At 42.2% G+C, this 16,284-nt stretch overlaps 1 protein-coding gene across 7 annotated transcripts; it reads left to right on the top strand.

The window, feature by feature from the left end:
- The first annotated feature begins 69 nt into the window (after nucleotides 1-69).
- On the top strand, nucleotides 70-14,234 carry klhl17 (kelch-like family member 17). 7 transcript variants are annotated; one of them, XM_061768572.1, is made up of 14 exons: nucleotides 105-624; nucleotides 739-1,011; nucleotides 1,887-2,151; nucleotides 3,608-3,729; nucleotides 3,803-4,024; nucleotides 4,157-4,300; nucleotides 6,973-7,089; nucleotides 7,176-7,389; nucleotides 7,496-7,640; nucleotides 9,392-9,559; nucleotides 9,650-9,738; nucleotides 9,814-9,887; nucleotides 9,977-10,158; nucleotides 11,760-14,234. In XM_061768572.1, exons 2-14 carry the CDS (start codon nucleotides 1,009-1,011, stop codon nucleotides 11,986-11,988), a joined length of 1,974 nt encoding a protein of 657 aa, XP_061624556.1. In that variant the 5' UTR covers nucleotides 105-624; nucleotides 739-1,008; the 3' UTR covers nucleotides 11,989-14,234. The 7 variants fall into 7 exon arrangements, with proteins under 7 accessions (XP_061624532.1, XP_061624537.1, XP_061624556.1 ...); XM_061768589.1 differs by lacking the exon at nucleotides 739-1,011 and adding an exon at nucleotides 1,710-1,815 and having other exon boundaries at nucleotides 106-624; XM_061768548.1 differs by lacking the exon at nucleotides 739-1,011 and having other exon boundaries at nucleotides 70-200.
- Nucleotides 14,235-16,284: the final 2,050 nt, after the last annotated feature.

The raw sequence follows: 16,284 nt of genomic DNA, 5'->3' as shown, positions 1-16,284 counted from the left end.
ATACATGGGATGCACGACTTTGCCCCTCCTATCTTAAGCGTCGCCGTAGGCACGCAAACCATAAGGCGGATGTATCGACTTAATAATATTGTTGATGAGAAATTAGGAACTGACCAATCATGGTCGGGTCTTTCGCGCAAGCGCAGTCGTATAATCCAAAATCACTTCCGGACTCACAGTCGGAGGAGCACTCACTTAAGGTCGCTTATCTCATTTTTAATTATATAACGAGCCTCGCGAACCGACATTTAATGTGCATTTTCGATGTATTAAAAATATTTAGTGTAAATAGATCTTACTTGTTGTGCAATCTTACCCTCATCGAGAATAATAATAGTTCTCCACTCTGAGCCGCATTCACGCTTTTAAAGGGACAGTCGTCGTTCCACCTTAACAGTTTTAGCGTCCATACATGTTTTTTTGTGTGTGCATTGACGTCAATCGTATACGAGACACGAAAAAATGCTTTTTCTTTAACATTTCCTTTGCTTGAGACGAATATGGACAGATAGCCCCATCGCTGGAGCCGATTTGCGAACCTTCCTGACTGCGACAGCTGCAGGCTCATCTTCCATCATTTCGGGAAAGACACGAATTGCAAATATAACCGCAACAAAGCTACCGGTAAAGACAGAATATTCCTATTTGATCTCTATTGCTACTGGTCTTCTCTAGGGATATTGAAGGACCCGTTTTCCAGAATTATGCATGAATAGAACTATAAATGTTATTGCACAGGACTGTATTTACGTTGCCAACATGAGGATGGACTAAAGCTTTGAGGGTTCCACGTAAGATTCTCGGACGAGCTCCATGGGCATTTTAAATCAGATTGTGCACATCAGCAGAGCCTGATCGGTGTGTACGTGTATGCGTGCGTGTGGTGCGAAATGAACATCCTAAAGCTACGATGCCCGACAACTGGGGCGTCTATTGAGCAGGGAGATCAAGCTATGGGATAACGCACAGTGTGCAAACACAAGAAACCAAATCTACTTGAACCAATAAATGGTACGTCGTTTGTTTTGGTTTCAACTTTCAGCTTTGAGCACTCTTTGGCCCATTCAGTGTTTTTCCTCCTATTTCTTTTCAGAAAGTCATTGTAGGTAATATTTCCCAGTTATGCCCCCCCCCACCAAAACACCCACTGTACAGGAATTAGGCTGGTGCAAGCTGCAAGCAGAGCATTGAAAAGTCTTCCACATTTGATTGACACCATCAAAGATCCATTAAAAGTTTTATAGTGTGCGATGGTGTAAAAATGCACATGAAAACAGGGACACCAGTGGGGCAAATTTTTTACGCCAACCACAATAATAATAATAATGAATTAATAATCATGAATGTGTCAGTGTCAATCAAACGTGAGCATTAGTCACTTTGCCCAAAACGCACTCTGGTAGAGAATCTCTATAGCTTTCAGATGCACATAATAATGTGTCATGTGAGTTTAGTTATTACAGCTCAAATTCTTCAGTTCATTTGACTTTTTTGTGATTCGTTCATGCAGTGCGAATATTCTGTTCAAGGTCATTGTCAAGTTACATTTTTCTCTTGTTTAATTCTATTTCAAGTAATCGTGTACATACGGTATACTGCATTGTAGACCACATATTTGATTGTTTTGGGCTTTAATCAGCGTTGAGGCCGAGTGCCCGGCCAGCCTGCAATTAATGATTGGACTTTTTAGATCTCTGTTGTGCTGACAGGCGTCCTGTCATAGCTGTCAGCGTGAGAAATACAGCAGCAACAAAAAGAGCCGTGATTGCGCTGGACACCTGTCATAACACCTGCTGATGAACTAAGCTTTTTCAGGTGGAAGACCTGGATGTCAAAGGATGTTTTATACTATAGCTTTTTAAAATTGATGACAAACAATCTGTCAGTTGCCCAGAGTGCGGCACAGGCACGAGCCGGCGGCCGCCCCACCCGGCGCCATGATGGAAGGAGGCATGCAGCTGCTGAACCGCGACGGCCACAGCATCTCGCACAACTCCAAGCGCCACTACCACGACTCCTTCGTGTCCATGAACAGGATGCGACAGCGTGGGCTGCTCTGCGATATTGTGCTCCACGTCTCCAGCAAAGAGATAAAGGCGCACAAAGTGGTGCTGGCTTCCTGCAGCCCGTACTTCCACGCTATGTTTACCAGTAAGTTCAGCACAGTGCACATCATCCCCCCCCCCGAAACCAGCCTGCACCTCGTTTTCTTTGTGCTTTCTATCCCTTCAATCCACATAACGGACGTCGTAGTATGCCTTGGGGTGTTGAATTTCAGACCCTGGAGTTTAATGTCAAAAACAACATATGAATGCAGTAAACACCACCTTATGGTTTTCAGGATCATTGTTTCCCTGCCTCCACCTTCCGGTCTGGGGCACAGGTGGTCAGTGGCGTTGCGTGTCTCACATTTCCTCTCCGTACGAGACAAACTGCCTCCAGTCTTCCAGACACCAAGCCTCAGCTGGTCTAACCTTGTCACTAATGAGCTCATTTTCATAGTCTGTTTAACTTTTCGATTAATTAAAGCCAGTGCAGCTGTTGTTTGAAAACTAGAGATGGGCCTTCGGTGACCAGCCAGGTTTCTGCAAAAGTGACATCACCGTTTTTGTGCTGCCCCGCCATTCTGATATTGCTCCTCTGTCTGCGGTTTAATGCATGTAATACAAAATTATACATTAAAATTTTCTATTGGGTTAGAACTCCAGTAGTATATTTCATATTCTAAAGACAGCAACAATTGATCTTGAGAATATACCGTAATTTCTCGTGTATAATGCGCACCCCCAATGTTGACCTTAAAATTCTGGAAAACCCTTCTACCTATGTATAATGCATTTTTTACAATGCATGATTTTGCTTCAATCCATAGGATCAAAACATGAAGTATTAACTGTATTTTGTTAGTTTTTAAGAATTATTCTGAAGTTAAGCACTTTATTTGAACACGTAATCCTTTTAAATTTACTTGCTCTTATTTTGAAATTCACAGCCCTACTTTTATGTAGTAAATTAGAAAACACACATATGTTTGATTACCCAGGCAGAATTTCTAAGATGGGTACAATTCTTTAAAGAAAACATGAAGGGCCAGGCGAAACACATTACATTTTATTTTAATGGGATTCAAATTAAACGGTCAAGCATTATTATTAAACAAAACATAACCATAAATAAATTGATGGTTGTTGTTCCGTCATCAGTTATATTTAAAAAAAAAAAAAAAAACATATTTCACAAATTCTGCCAGGGTATGTAAACTTTTGAGCACAACTGTACTGTTTGGGGGGGGGGGGGGAGCGCATTATACACGAGAAATTACAGTACACGTCTGCCAGAATGAAGGATGTATCATCTTAGTCGAGTCAACGGGTCTGTGCAGCACAGTTGATGAGTGGTTAACAGTGCTGCCTCACAGCAAAAAAAAAAAAAAAATAAAAGGGTTCTGGATGCGATTCTCACCTTGAAGTGGTTTCCTCCATGTTGATTATCCCCCGCCTCTCACCGTCTCAAGTCAGCTGGCTCCAGCTTTGCTGTGACCTGCACAGAAAAAGTGGTAAAGAAAATAGATGAATGGTAACTCCTCTTATTGTGCGCTCTCATGTAGATGAGATGTCAGAGAGTCGTCAGACCCATGTGACGCTACATGATATCGACCCCCAGGCATTGGAGCAGCTCATTCAGTACACCTACACAGCGGAGATCGTGGTCGGGGAGGGTAACGTTCAGGTAAACCACAGATTAGCTTCGTCCCTGTGCATTGAACACACTAGGGGTGATCACACCTGTAATTCCTTCTTAGACGTTGCTTCCGGCAGCTAGCCTGCTGCAACTCAACGGGGTGCGAGACGCCTGCTGCAAGTTCCTCCTCAGCCAGCTGGACCCCTCCAACTGTCTGGGCATCCGAGGCTTCGCCGACACGCACTCCTGCAGCGACCTTCTCAAGTCGGCGCACAAGTACGTCCTGCAGCACTTTGTTGAGGTGTCCAAGACAGAGGAGTTCATGCTGCTTCCACTGAAACAGGTGAGCGCAGTAATGCAGTAGAGCATCCAAATGTGCATTCTAACCTCCGTGTTTGTGGCTGCACTCAGTCAAAACTCAGAGAACGTGAGCATGAGCGTGATACAGTACTGTCATTCTTTCCGTTTATGTTAGCAGACTTTTGCTCGTCCTCAGCTGAGTGCATCAATCGCAGTCACCGATAATTTTATCCTCCCACCGAGTTGCCACGGACTATTTCGTCTGCCGCGTCAAGTCCGGCAAGCCAAAGCCTATTCAGCAACTGCTCACCGCATCAAGGTTTTCATCTCTAAAAGTCATCATTTCCATTCTGCACTCTCTGTTCAGCCAACAGAATTATTGATTCTCTGCGGCACCAGGAGTATTTCTTTTTCACTGTGAGTGCTTTTATGTCATCCTAATGTATTAATGTAAAAAATTAAGAGGAAATACTGGCCCTTTCCAATTTTATAGTTCTACCTCTAACCCGACTATCGATTGTATTCATTTCCCCTAACTATAAGTCAGTAGAACAATGTGTCGTCTCCCAGCCAGTAAACAAATAAAGCTGTAATCCTCACAATGAAATAAGTTATACACAAATATGATGACAGAAAAAGTATGTTATACTGGCATATATCATTTCTGTAAATGCTACAAATAGTCCGGTAATTGTCTGAGGTTTATATTATTTCAACGAGCGCCCTGTAAAGGGTTAAAAGTTTTAGCATAATGGTGTTATCTCCAATTTAAAGGGAGGTCCCACTATCCAAATTCGGCACACAATAATGGAAAAAGCTGCTGTTGTGATAGAATTAAGGGCGAAAGGAGGTGTGATTTAGCATTTTGTTTTACCTTCTTCCTGTTCCTTCGCTTGAATTTCCTGAAAGTGTTGACAAACAGCTCCTCTAAAGTCCAGCCCCAGTGGCATTAAAAGAGTCTGGTGAGTGCCACTAAAGGTTCATGAAAACAATGGCGGTTAAGCTGCAAAATGGCAGAATAAAATTAGACATTAGTTATTATTATTATTTTTTTTTAAACTCGCCCATTCTGTGTGTCCATCACAAATGGCAACAAACCTGGATGGATAAAATGTAGTCAGCAATTTTCCGACTATAGTGGTGTGGTATAATAATTACGCATTTTATTTAAAAAAAATGTTGACTATCATTGTACTATTATGTACAATGTAATTTTTATATCAAAGGAGAACAAATTAAAAAAAATAAAAATACTACCCCAAATACACTTCAGTAGCTGCCATTCATCTGAAATAAATTGAACATAGTGTAGCTATACACATGCCTAGCTTGTGTGTGCTGTGCTTATTTCTAGTTTTTTTTTATTTTAAGGGTGTGTTCTGTGAGAGAGCGTGAACCAACTTGGTCGGGATGTTGAAGAGGTTGCACAGCTTTAAAAAAAAAAAAAAAGGGTAAGGTTGGTCTTTTTGCAGGTTGAAAAAAAAAAAAGCAGCCCTGAAGCTGACACCCACATTGCAGCAATAGACATTTAGTATAAATGGTCCAATATGGTGTAATTGTGAAAACAAATCCATTAAGATTGCCATCCTCCAAACCTGGCTAATCCAGTGGATGAGTGTATACTTCAGGCTGCTAACTGCTGCCCTCATCTGACCAGGCAGCAGCTGTCTGCTCAGGCCCAACAAACCCAGCCAGCCCCCCGTCTTAATCTGGGAACAGTGCCAGCCAAGCACTCAGACTGCAGCGCTCGGTGTGCCATGGAGCCACATCGTGTGCCTTTGAGATCATTTAGCAAGGCTTAGCAAGCCTTCAATTTACACGCAAGTGATTATGTGTGAATACTCCATATCATGTTCAAGGTGGCAGAAGGGATTTTGTGGCATTCATGTATGCTGAGTGGCGAAAGGCATAAAGATAATATAAATAAATAAATAAACAAAAGCTTGGGGGAGGGAAGAAAGGAAGCAAAGTGTCAACAGTGAGTCATGTACAGGAATACCACTTAGACGAGAGCTAGAAGCTTTCACTACTGTCAGTTGATTGCATTGCATATGGCTGTTTAGGTTTATTTTCACCCTAAATATATATTTTTAGCAGAACATACTGTATGTCTGGACTATGGAGTAGGCGCCAAGACGGAAGCCTTATCTTACTAAGAGGGGGGGGAAAAAAACAACAACACCTTTGAACGCTCCCAAATGCATGTGGGCAAATATGTTATGGTCTGCTGAAGCCAAGGTTGAACTTTTTGGTCATAATTCCAAATGGTGTGTTTGTCGAGAACACAACACCGCTCATCACAAAAAACAAAAACAAATGTTTTTCTTCAGCTGGACCTGGGGCCTTCGTCAAGGTGGAGGGAATAATGAATAGTTCCAGTTCCAAATAGCAGTCAGTGTTAGCATAAAACCTTCAGGTTACGGCTAGAAAGCAAACAAATGTCAGGAAAAGCCGACTGGGACATCTGAACTTCATTTGGGTTTGATCCGAGCCACTTAAAATGATGCCAGGTGTGTGCTGTCTCCCATTTAACATGATTTTGAATAGGATTAGTTTATTCTGAACACAGCCACATCCCCAGTTAAAAGTGAGTGTGCACACTTATGCAACCAAATTATCAATCATTTTTACATCTCTCTGGAAAAAAAAGTCTTTTTCTTCAAAATTGCGAACACCCCTTTAAAGTGGAAAACGTTTTGAAATGCCTTTTCGTGGTGTCATATTCGGTAAAAAATCCGGCATTTGAACAGGAGTGTGTAGACTTTTTATCCCCACTGTAATGCATATATATATTTGCTAGTCAGAAAAGAGGCTTTTGACTTCTTCTTCTCAAGTGCTCACCCGTCAGCTGCAATACACAAAAACTGTTCACACACATTTATTTAACATGGCGGTATTGTTTGACTTGCCTCGGCTAAGGCGTGTTGTTAAGCTATCTTCTTCCCGTGTTTCTTTAATCTTAATGTTTGGTACTTTATCGTCTCCTTGCAGGTCCTGGATCTGATTTCCAGTGACAACGTGAACGTACCATCTGAAGAGGAAGTGTACCGGGCCGTGCTGAGCTGGGTGAAGCATGACATCGAAGGCCGCCGCCCACATGTTCCATGGGTAGGACTCATTTCACCTCACCTGAGATGGTTTCCGACTGCACTATTCCAATTCAACCTATCCAAACTATTCTGCGGTCCTGTCAGTTGATGAAGTGCGTGCGGCTGCCGCTGCTGAGGCGAGACTTCCTCATGAGCAACGTGGACACGGAGCTGCTAGTGCGTCACCACTCCGAGTGCAAGGACCTACTAATCGAGGCGCTCAAGTATCACCTGATGCCCGAGCAGAGAGGCGTGCTCAGCAACAGCAGGACACGACCTCGCCGCTGCGAGGGCGCCAGTCCCGTGCTCTTTGCTGTTGGTCAGTGACAAAAGCTCAAGACGATCAAATCAATGTAAAATGGTCAAAATGGTGCTGTTTGAATGTTGTGTGCGCGTTTTATTTTGGTTTATTTTTTTTGTTCCAGGTGGGGGAAGTCTGTTCGCCATTCACGGAGACTGCGAAGCATACGATACCAGGACGGACCGCTGGCACATGGTGGCGTCAATGTCCACTCGGCGGGCCCGGGTGGGCGTGGCAGCCATTGGGAACAGACTGTATGCTGTTGGCGGGTAAGTGACAACAGTGTTAAGTTAACCTTTGCTGGTTCACCCATCTTATCACTTTAAGGGTCTCGCTAATGCTGGGAACATTGGCACTCATTCCATAGTTCTGGACTTAAAAACAACATCTAGAAAAAAAATCCCGAAAACCTGCTTGAGCCTGCTGGCCTCAGCGACAGATGATGAGGATATTTCATTATTAATCTTGTACATGTTTTTCAGCGTAATTGTCACCTATATATATTGAAAGTCTGAATTTGTTTTTTTAGACAATAACGAATGAAAATAGTGATATTAGATACATTTGAGTAGGCTTGTTTTGTTAAAATCGATTGCTGTAATGCTTCGTTGCAGAAGGAAGGCAGCCGCATGAGCTAAGTGCTGCAGATTCAGTTCCGCCTCCATATGCAGGTTTAGGCAGCTCGTTGTATTGGTTGCGTCTCTCACCTTTGACAAACAATTTGAGAAGATGACTTCACACAGGCGTTGGTTTTTGGGAAGCTAAAGGCTTTTCGTATGGTGGTGGCGTCGCGTGACTTTGGCGGACTTCGATGGTGTTCGTACCATTGTAATCAACGACGCTGTAATAAATTTGCTATTTTTTTTAAGCATATTAAATTAGCGATTGAACATCATTTTGGGGTGCTATTATGTTGAGGTGAGTGCCATGGTATACGATACCTAATACCAACTTGAACAAGGCGGTGCTTGGAAACTCAAGCAACATGGTGTTTTCTTTTGGAATTTCCTGAAAAGTTGTCATTTTGGGCCATTTAGAGTCTTTAACCAACCTAATATGAATGTTTTTGGAACGTGAGAGGAAGCTGAAAAACCCACCCACGCAATGAGGAGAACAAAGAAAGGCCCGAGCCAATATTTGAAGCCAGAACCTCTGACTGTGAGGTAGAAACGCCCTCCAAATGCACTTCTGTGCCGTCACCGCATTGCATTTTAAAAGTGGCTAAATCTACAAGTACGTCTTTGTGTGAAATGGTCATAATCGTTATGGTAATGAAAGCAGCAATACAAATCATGCAACCCCTTTTTTTCCCCCTCTTTGTGTTGTATTTTGATCATTTATGCAATAACGTAACTCTGCAGCACGGGTAGTCCGGGCCACAGGCCGTTTGCGGACCGCTGTCAATATTTTAGCAGCCCACGACATCTACTAAAAATAACATTTGGACCAGCGCACAACACTATTAAAAAAAACCCCGAAGGGGGCAGTGTGGCAGTGTGAAAAATGTTGGTGGTTTACAACATGCGCATTCAAAACTGCTACTCCTAATAACTTGGTTTTATTTAGCGCTTTTTGTAGATGTTCAGAAAATATTTGTCTCTTCATACATAACGCCCAGTAAATGAAGACAATTCAGTTTCAGAAGCAAAAATGGTTTGCGCCGCTGTATTGTCCGTGTCAATGTCGGATTTGTGACCATATCACATTACTGAGGAGACACTGCTTTAAAGATTGGCAGCCTACTCCAGATGACTCTCGTTTTGGTTGTGAGTGGGCTAGCTCTATTGTAGTACAGGCAGGGGCACCACCCCACAATTCAGAAAAATCCTTACTCGTTTGCCTCATCACCTTTAACAGAAAGCTGCGACGTAGCCCTTTTTAAAAATAACTATAATATGTGTAAAAGAATGTAGAATTGCTTGATGGCCCTTGCAACTTGCATCCTTCGATTTTCAAAGTTTGGACCCCTGTCCTACAGTATGAAAAAGCTCTTTCTGTTCATTTGTCCACTGTGATTCAGGTATGATGGGACCTCAGACCTGGCAACTGTGGAGTCATATGACCCCATCGCTAACTCCTGGCAGCCTGAGGTTTCCATGGGAACGCGACGGAGCTGTTTGGGTGTGGCGGTCTTGCATGGATTGTTGTATGCGGCTGGGGGTTATGATGGAGCTTCCTGTCTAAATAGGTACACTCACACACGCTAGTACGGTTCTTGTGCGTTTGTTTTTGGTGGCCTTTTTTAGACATATTCAAAAATGTCTTTCCTCTTCTACAGTGCAGAGCGTTTTGACCCTCTGACCAGCACGTGGACCTCGATCGCTGCCATGAGCACGCGCAGGAGATACGTTCGAGTCGCAACTCTAGGTCGTTGCTTCGCTGAGACCGATTGATGCTCAACTGCTTATGTTTGAGTGTTTTCCCTCGCTTTCCCACTTCCAGATGGCACCTTGTACGCGGTGGGTGGTTACGACAGCTCCTCACATCTTGCAACAGTGGAGAAGTACGATCCTCAGGTATATTTGATGTTTTTTTGCTCTGACACGGCAAACGTTCGCTTTGTGGGATGAATATGAATTAATCACCGGTTGGATCGGATGAACAGAGCAACACGTGGACACCCATTGCCAACATGCTGAGTCGGCGCAGCAGTGCCGGTGTGGCCGTCCTGGACGGCATGCTGTATGTGGCGGGAGGTAATGACGGCACCAGTTGCCTCAACTCTGTGGAAAGGTTCAACCCCAAGACCAACACCTGGGAGGGAGTGTCTGCCATGAACATCCGCAGGTTTGTCTGCTCGCACAATTTACGGTAGAACGACGTCAAAGCGGGAAGGAGCATCTTTGATTTAAAAAAAGCGATTATTACCACAAAGGACTAGAAAAAACATCAGTAAAATGATGACGGGGGAAAAAAAAGTTGAATTGAAAAGAATTTGAGTGAATGTCCAAATTCCCCACACAAATCTAAATCCAAGTTTTTTTTACATATCATCAAATATTTGTTATCCTTGATGATTTCACGAATCCAACAAAAGACGCAATTTCAGTGCGTGTAGATTGTCCTCAGGAACCAGACACATAACATTTGCGCAATCACAAAGTGTTTACACCGATGATGGTGTTGATGTGCAATTGTTTGTGAAAGTACTAGTACTACTACTACTTTTCTCTTGCCATAAGAATTTATTCTCTTAAAATACTTTTTTCTGACTTTAATTCTTGTAAAATTGCAACTTTTTTTGGTCACAAAATTACAACTTTGTGCTGTGTTTTTCTGCTCATAAGATTACCAGTTCCGAGTTTATGAAGTATTACAAAAATACTTTTTTTTTCTTACAAATTTAAATCAATCAATTCTTCAATCCATCGATCAAACAAACAAACCTTTATTGATATAGCAACTTCCATACTTACAAAAGTAGTTACAGAGTTGAAAGAGAGAATTAAATGTACAACATGGCTGCTTTTTGTAATGACTGTTTATGAGAAACAATACTAATTAATTCAATCTAGAATATGACAGATATAATGACTTGACATTATTGGGACATTTCATTTGGGGATTTTCTCTTAAATCCATAAACCTTGAGCTTATGCCCCACTTGTTTTTTTTACGTGTGATGATCCATGCAATTGCACGCGCGCATACTCTCGGCCAAATATAGACGCAGCAGATCAGCTCGGAGCAGTGGGTTTTCGAGGTGTAGCCATCTTGGATTAGTGGATGTGTCAGCTGATTCACTCACTCCCCTCCAAACACGCACACACACACACACACACACACACACACACACACACACACACACACACACGTTGCCTTTTGTATGAGTCAGAATGTGGTGGGAGCAAGTGCAGCGCCATGAATAAACCATGGAGTGGAGCGCTTTTATTATCCAGTTGCTGGGAGGCTCAATTTACCGTTCAAGACATGTCACCCTGCGCTGATATCTAATCTGTCTCTTGAGCCAAACCTGTGCCAGTGTGGAGAAGAAAAAAACCAAAACAATTTCTCCACACCTGAAAAGATGACTGTCAATCTTGTTTTATTTATTTATTGACATTTTTTTGGGTGATGTTTGCGGCGTGTTTCGACCCACATTTCTAGCCATCACGAGTGTGCCTGCCAAATAGTTGCGATCAGGCCATGTTGACATAATTATTATAATTTAAAAAAAATAAACCTTCAAACAAGTACAGTGTTTAAACTGCAAACCGTGAACATTTTTGGAAAAAAAAGATAAGTAAATTGGGCTCTTTATGTTTTGATTGCCCTTACAGTATATTAAAGTTTTTGGGGATTATAGTTAGTGGTAGATTTACTTGAAACTATTGTTATAGGCAACTGTACACAGGTACCATTCGGTTTCTTTTGTTTGCCCCTCGCAGGAGCACTCACGACTTGGTGGCTATGGATGGCTGGCTGTACGCCGTGGGAGGTAACGACGGCAGCTCCAGTCTCAACTCCATTGAGAAGTACAACCCGCGCAGCAACAAGTGGGTGGCGGCCTCCTGCATGTTCACGCGCCGCAGCAGCGTGGGCGTGGCTGTGCTGGAGCTGCTCAACTTCCCGCCGCCGTCCTCGCCCACTCTCTCGGTGTCCTCCACTAGCCTTTGACACGGGGTCATCGCTTGGCTGAGCTCAGCCTCCGCTGCTACACCCCAGACCGGCTCTGGGAAGAGACGTAACTCCTCGGTTTGAGGAGGAGCGGGAGGAGGATGAAGATGAGGAGAAGGGACGGGTGTGAATGAGGCTCTTGGCCGTTATTGGTGGCACTTTTGGCACGGATTGGCCAGCAAAAATATCATCGAAATATGAATTAGGACAGATTTGCACTGAATTAGAAAAGTCTATTTTGTACGATGAAATTGAACAGTTTGCCTCACTGTCCGGCTGCCCTATTCACATCCAAGCTCTCTCTCTCTCTCTCTCTCTCTCGCTCGCTCTCCTCAAGAGTATAAACATATTCCAAATGAAGATTGACCACCCTTTGCTCAAATCACACTTTATTTGCCAACACCTCAAAATGTGGTGTTCGCAGTCTCACAAGAGACGCTAAACTAAAATGACAATGTAGCACATTGGGTGACAGTAACAAACCGTGCATGTTGAATCCACAACGGCTGGCATCGACTCCCAAAGAGGGAGGCTAAAAGGAGGTAGTGCTGCAAATATCACGCTAGGTGGCAGCAAAGTGCAATGTTATCCCCCACCCCGACGCCCCACACCCTAAACGCACACTGTGAGACTGCATGGACACAACAACACAGGACCAGCCAAGCCCTCACGCCTAAATGAATTACAAAAAAAAAAAAAAAAAAAAGAATTATGAGGACTTTTAAAGTATTTATAAAGATGTGTAAATGTTAATGTTTAACTGTAAGATGTTAAGAGAAGGAAACAGATGAGAGACCTATTTAAGAGTGTTTGAATACATTTATTTATATGTGACGTGTACACTGTCAACGGACATAATGAAGTGCGAGAGGTTGCGTTCAGAGCGCATCCTAAATTAGTTTTGCAGAATTCCATTTGTTGCCATGAGGGATGAGCATTTTGACTACTTTAATGGATGATGGGTAAAATTAGCAATAAGGTAATGTTGTTTTATGCATATTATAAACGGATAGTACGAACCCCAGTGCCAATGAAGTCGGGACGTTGTGTACAATGTAAATAGAAACAGGATATAATGATTTGCAAATTATTTTCGACCTCTATTCAATCGAATACACTACAAAGAACATTAAATATCTTGTCTTTGTAGTGTATTCAATTGAAAATGGGTTAAAAATGGGTTTGCAAATCATGGTATTCCGTTTTCGTTATGTTTTGCACAACGTCCCAACTTCATTGGAATTGGCGTTTGTAAAATCTCCGTTTCCATGCTCGTGTCATATTGAGCAGAAAAAGGATGCTCGGAGGAGTTTTTTTTTTTTCATTGTCTGGCTGTAGCTCAATTTTCCGACGTTGAAGTCAAACGTCTTTCGACTTCAAACTAGTGGAGACCTTCTCAACGGTGCCTCTGCTGGTTGCGGCAAAATGGTGCATTCATTTTGGCCTCATTGGCTTGGAGAAACAATTGATACTAAATAAATCATACACAAGCAACAATAAATTGATATGTCTAGTTTCCATGATTTTCTCTACTGCCACGTGTATGATGATCATGTGACTTAAATACCACAATGGCACGCAGAGGACGTCTTCATTAAATGAAATGACAGCAGCATGCAAAAATGAGTTGCAGCACTAAAGTATAATGCGACTGAGATATATGATGCCCTCCACTTATTTTCCGTCATGTATTTTAAATTCCCTCTTGGTAGAATCAACCCAACTCCTGTTAATTACTGCTACAAAGTATGGATGTGTATCATCACCCTAACATTTCTCGTGTGGATTTACTTTTTAAGTGCCAGTATTGGACTTGCATCATCTAGATGGAACTTACATTGTGGCTCAGAACCTGTAAAATCCCATATTATTATTAGTGCAAATTATTAGGAGACTTTGCCCTTTTACTTGTTTTGTATCAACTTCAGTTTCTACCTCATTTTTCAATTGTTGTCAGAGAGGACCCAGTCCAATCAACCTGCACAGGTCTAATGGAGATGCTGTTAGTGTTTAAATCCACCAGGGGTGAGCTAAAGGCCGCATGGCAGGTACTTCCAAATGTAAATAGGAAGAAGGCTCAATGTTGTTCAACGTGAACGTGACTGTAGCTCCTTTTTTAAGTTTGTGCTTTGCTTGTATGTGGTGAATGTTTATTTATTTGAACTTTAAAATATTGAATTTTGCACGATTGCAAATGGAGCGATACAAAAAAAAATAAAAATAAAGATGTTGAAAATGTGACACAAGCTTAAGACAAGACCTAATTCCTTAAATCAGCACGTTGTAGCCACACACTTTCCAATACTGTGTCCCACTGTGGAAACACTCTCAACCTTGTGGCGAGGCTCCCTTGCTACAACATGGCACGCTCCCCTTTCACTGTCAGCTATGCAGACAGCTGAGCGCTCTCATTTGACCCTTACTAAAACCACACCTGCCTTGCACAACATTTTTAACCTATTAAGTCAAATCAGCCATAAACGTAAATACAGGCAACCCATTCAACAGGTTTGATGTTGGTGACAACACTGAGCACTTTCACAATAGAATCATATCGAATACAAGAGCTATATCTAAAATTCTTATCTCTATCTATCTATCTATCTATCAATATCATCCATCCATCCAATCTAATCTAATTTTATTTGATCTTATTGGCAGGAAAATGTGTCAACAACTGCTCCATGACCGTAATGCTCCTGGTGTGTTTAGACTTCAAATAGTTGCTTCAAGCAAATAGATAATGTATAATGAGCCTGCAGACAAGTAGCAACTACTGTATTTCTTTCATTATTATTATTTTTTTATACACCTTTGCACATATGTGTGTGCGTACGTGAACTTTAACAGGGGTTTGCAGGCTCACAATTGTTAGGCATTATAAGACAAAATAATGTTTTGGCTTTAAAAATAATCAATTTAGAAAGGCACAACTTTGTATAAGGGCAACAGTGTTTGCTAAAAAATCATGTATTGCAGAATATATAAGTGGTTCCTAAAGTGTTGTATCTATATACTGTAGAATGCTTGACTTACCTCCACTGAGGAGGTTATATTTTATGACTTCAGATGATAATGAATTTTTTTTTACACTACCTTTTTAGAGAGTAACTGCCATTTGTCATACAAGCATGCATATTGGTGAGGAGCATTACATTTTGCAAGGGGAGGGGCGGGGCGTGGGCTGGTGTGAATGACTAACCTGTTTTTTTATCTAGCTGGTTCTTGGCATAATAGCCCACTCCCGGAACTACTTTCAAATTCGAAAGTCCAACCCACTTATTGGAGAATGTGACTTTTACCCCAAAATTGTTGGTCGCCTGTGAGAAATTATAATGAACATAAAACAAAGAATTTACGGAATGAACTGCTTAAACTGACAGTGATTGATCTTGCCTTCAAAGGGGGGCCAGGGTCCAATTAAGATTCCTTTATGTTGGTCCCGTGTGAGAACTTAGGCACGTCGGACCCTCCGCTGGACACCTGATGTTTGGGCTCTCATACCGAGACTCCGTTTTAGCGGGCCGAGGTGTGACTTTAACACCGTTGCGCTCACCCGCCGAGTCTGGATAAACACCAGGGTTCGACTCCTCAATAATTCAAGCCACCACACACGGAGGGAGTGAGATCGGGATTTTATTGAGTCACCTTTCACACAATTGGAAAATGCGAATAATCATTTAAAAAAAAAAAAAAAAAAAGGGCTTTGACACATAATGAAACCAACTCATGCAAGCTATTACTAAAACAACTTGTTCATCTTGAGCAATATCAACTAAGCATGTTCCGTCTTGCCTGGTTTCACCTTTTCGTCAATTCACACACACTGACGGCACAGATGCTCAATGCAAAGTCACTTACGATAAATTAAGGTTCAGTATTGTTAGGTTTGACAAACAACTTAAGCACTTTAGATTGAGTATACAAATATGTATACCCTAATAGTGATGAGGCAATGTTCAGTCCCTGGACTGGTTGCCAACCAATCGCAATGTGCAGAAAACTGGCGTGCCCGGAGGAAACCAGGCAAGCTTGGGGAGAACATAGGAAAGTCGTAGCCTGGAAACCCCAAAAACCCACGATGACCTTTGAGCTGTGAGGTCAATGAGCTAACCAGTTGACCACCGTGCCACCTTTATTTCTACTGAGTAACATTTTTCAGACCAATTGAGCGAAATGGAATCATTTCCCTGTGAGACACCTGATGATCTCTCATAATTAACACACGAACGTATTGCAGCACAGTGATTGGGAATCAATGGTCTAATGAAGTCGCGTGAATAAAGGTCTCCTTCA

The sequence above is a fragment of the Phyllopteryx taeniolatus genome, chromosome 1 (assembly GCF_024500385.1).
Source record: "Phyllopteryx taeniolatus isolate TA_2022b chromosome 1, UOR_Ptae_1.2, whole genome shotgun sequence".
NCBI lineage: Eukaryota > Metazoa > Chordata > Actinopteri > Syngnathiformes > Syngnathidae > Phyllopteryx > Phyllopteryx taeniolatus.
The sequence above is the reverse complement of the archived record's forward strand: the minus strand, read 5'-3'. Positions and strand labels throughout refer to the sequence as shown.

Coding starts and splice junctions, on each gene's coding strand:
- klhl17 (XM_061768548.1), top strand. CDS start 120: ATGGTCGGGTCTTTCGCGCAAGCGCAGTCGTATAATCCAAAATCACTT. Junction 3,730..3,802: donor TCGGGGAGGGTAACGTTCAG/GTAAACCACAGA, acceptor ATTCCTTCTTAG/ACGTTGCTTCCGGCAGCTAG. Junction 9,560..9,649: donor GGAGCTTCCTGTCTAAATAG/GTACACTCACAC, acceptor CCTCTTCTACAG/TGCAGAGCGTTTTGACCCTC.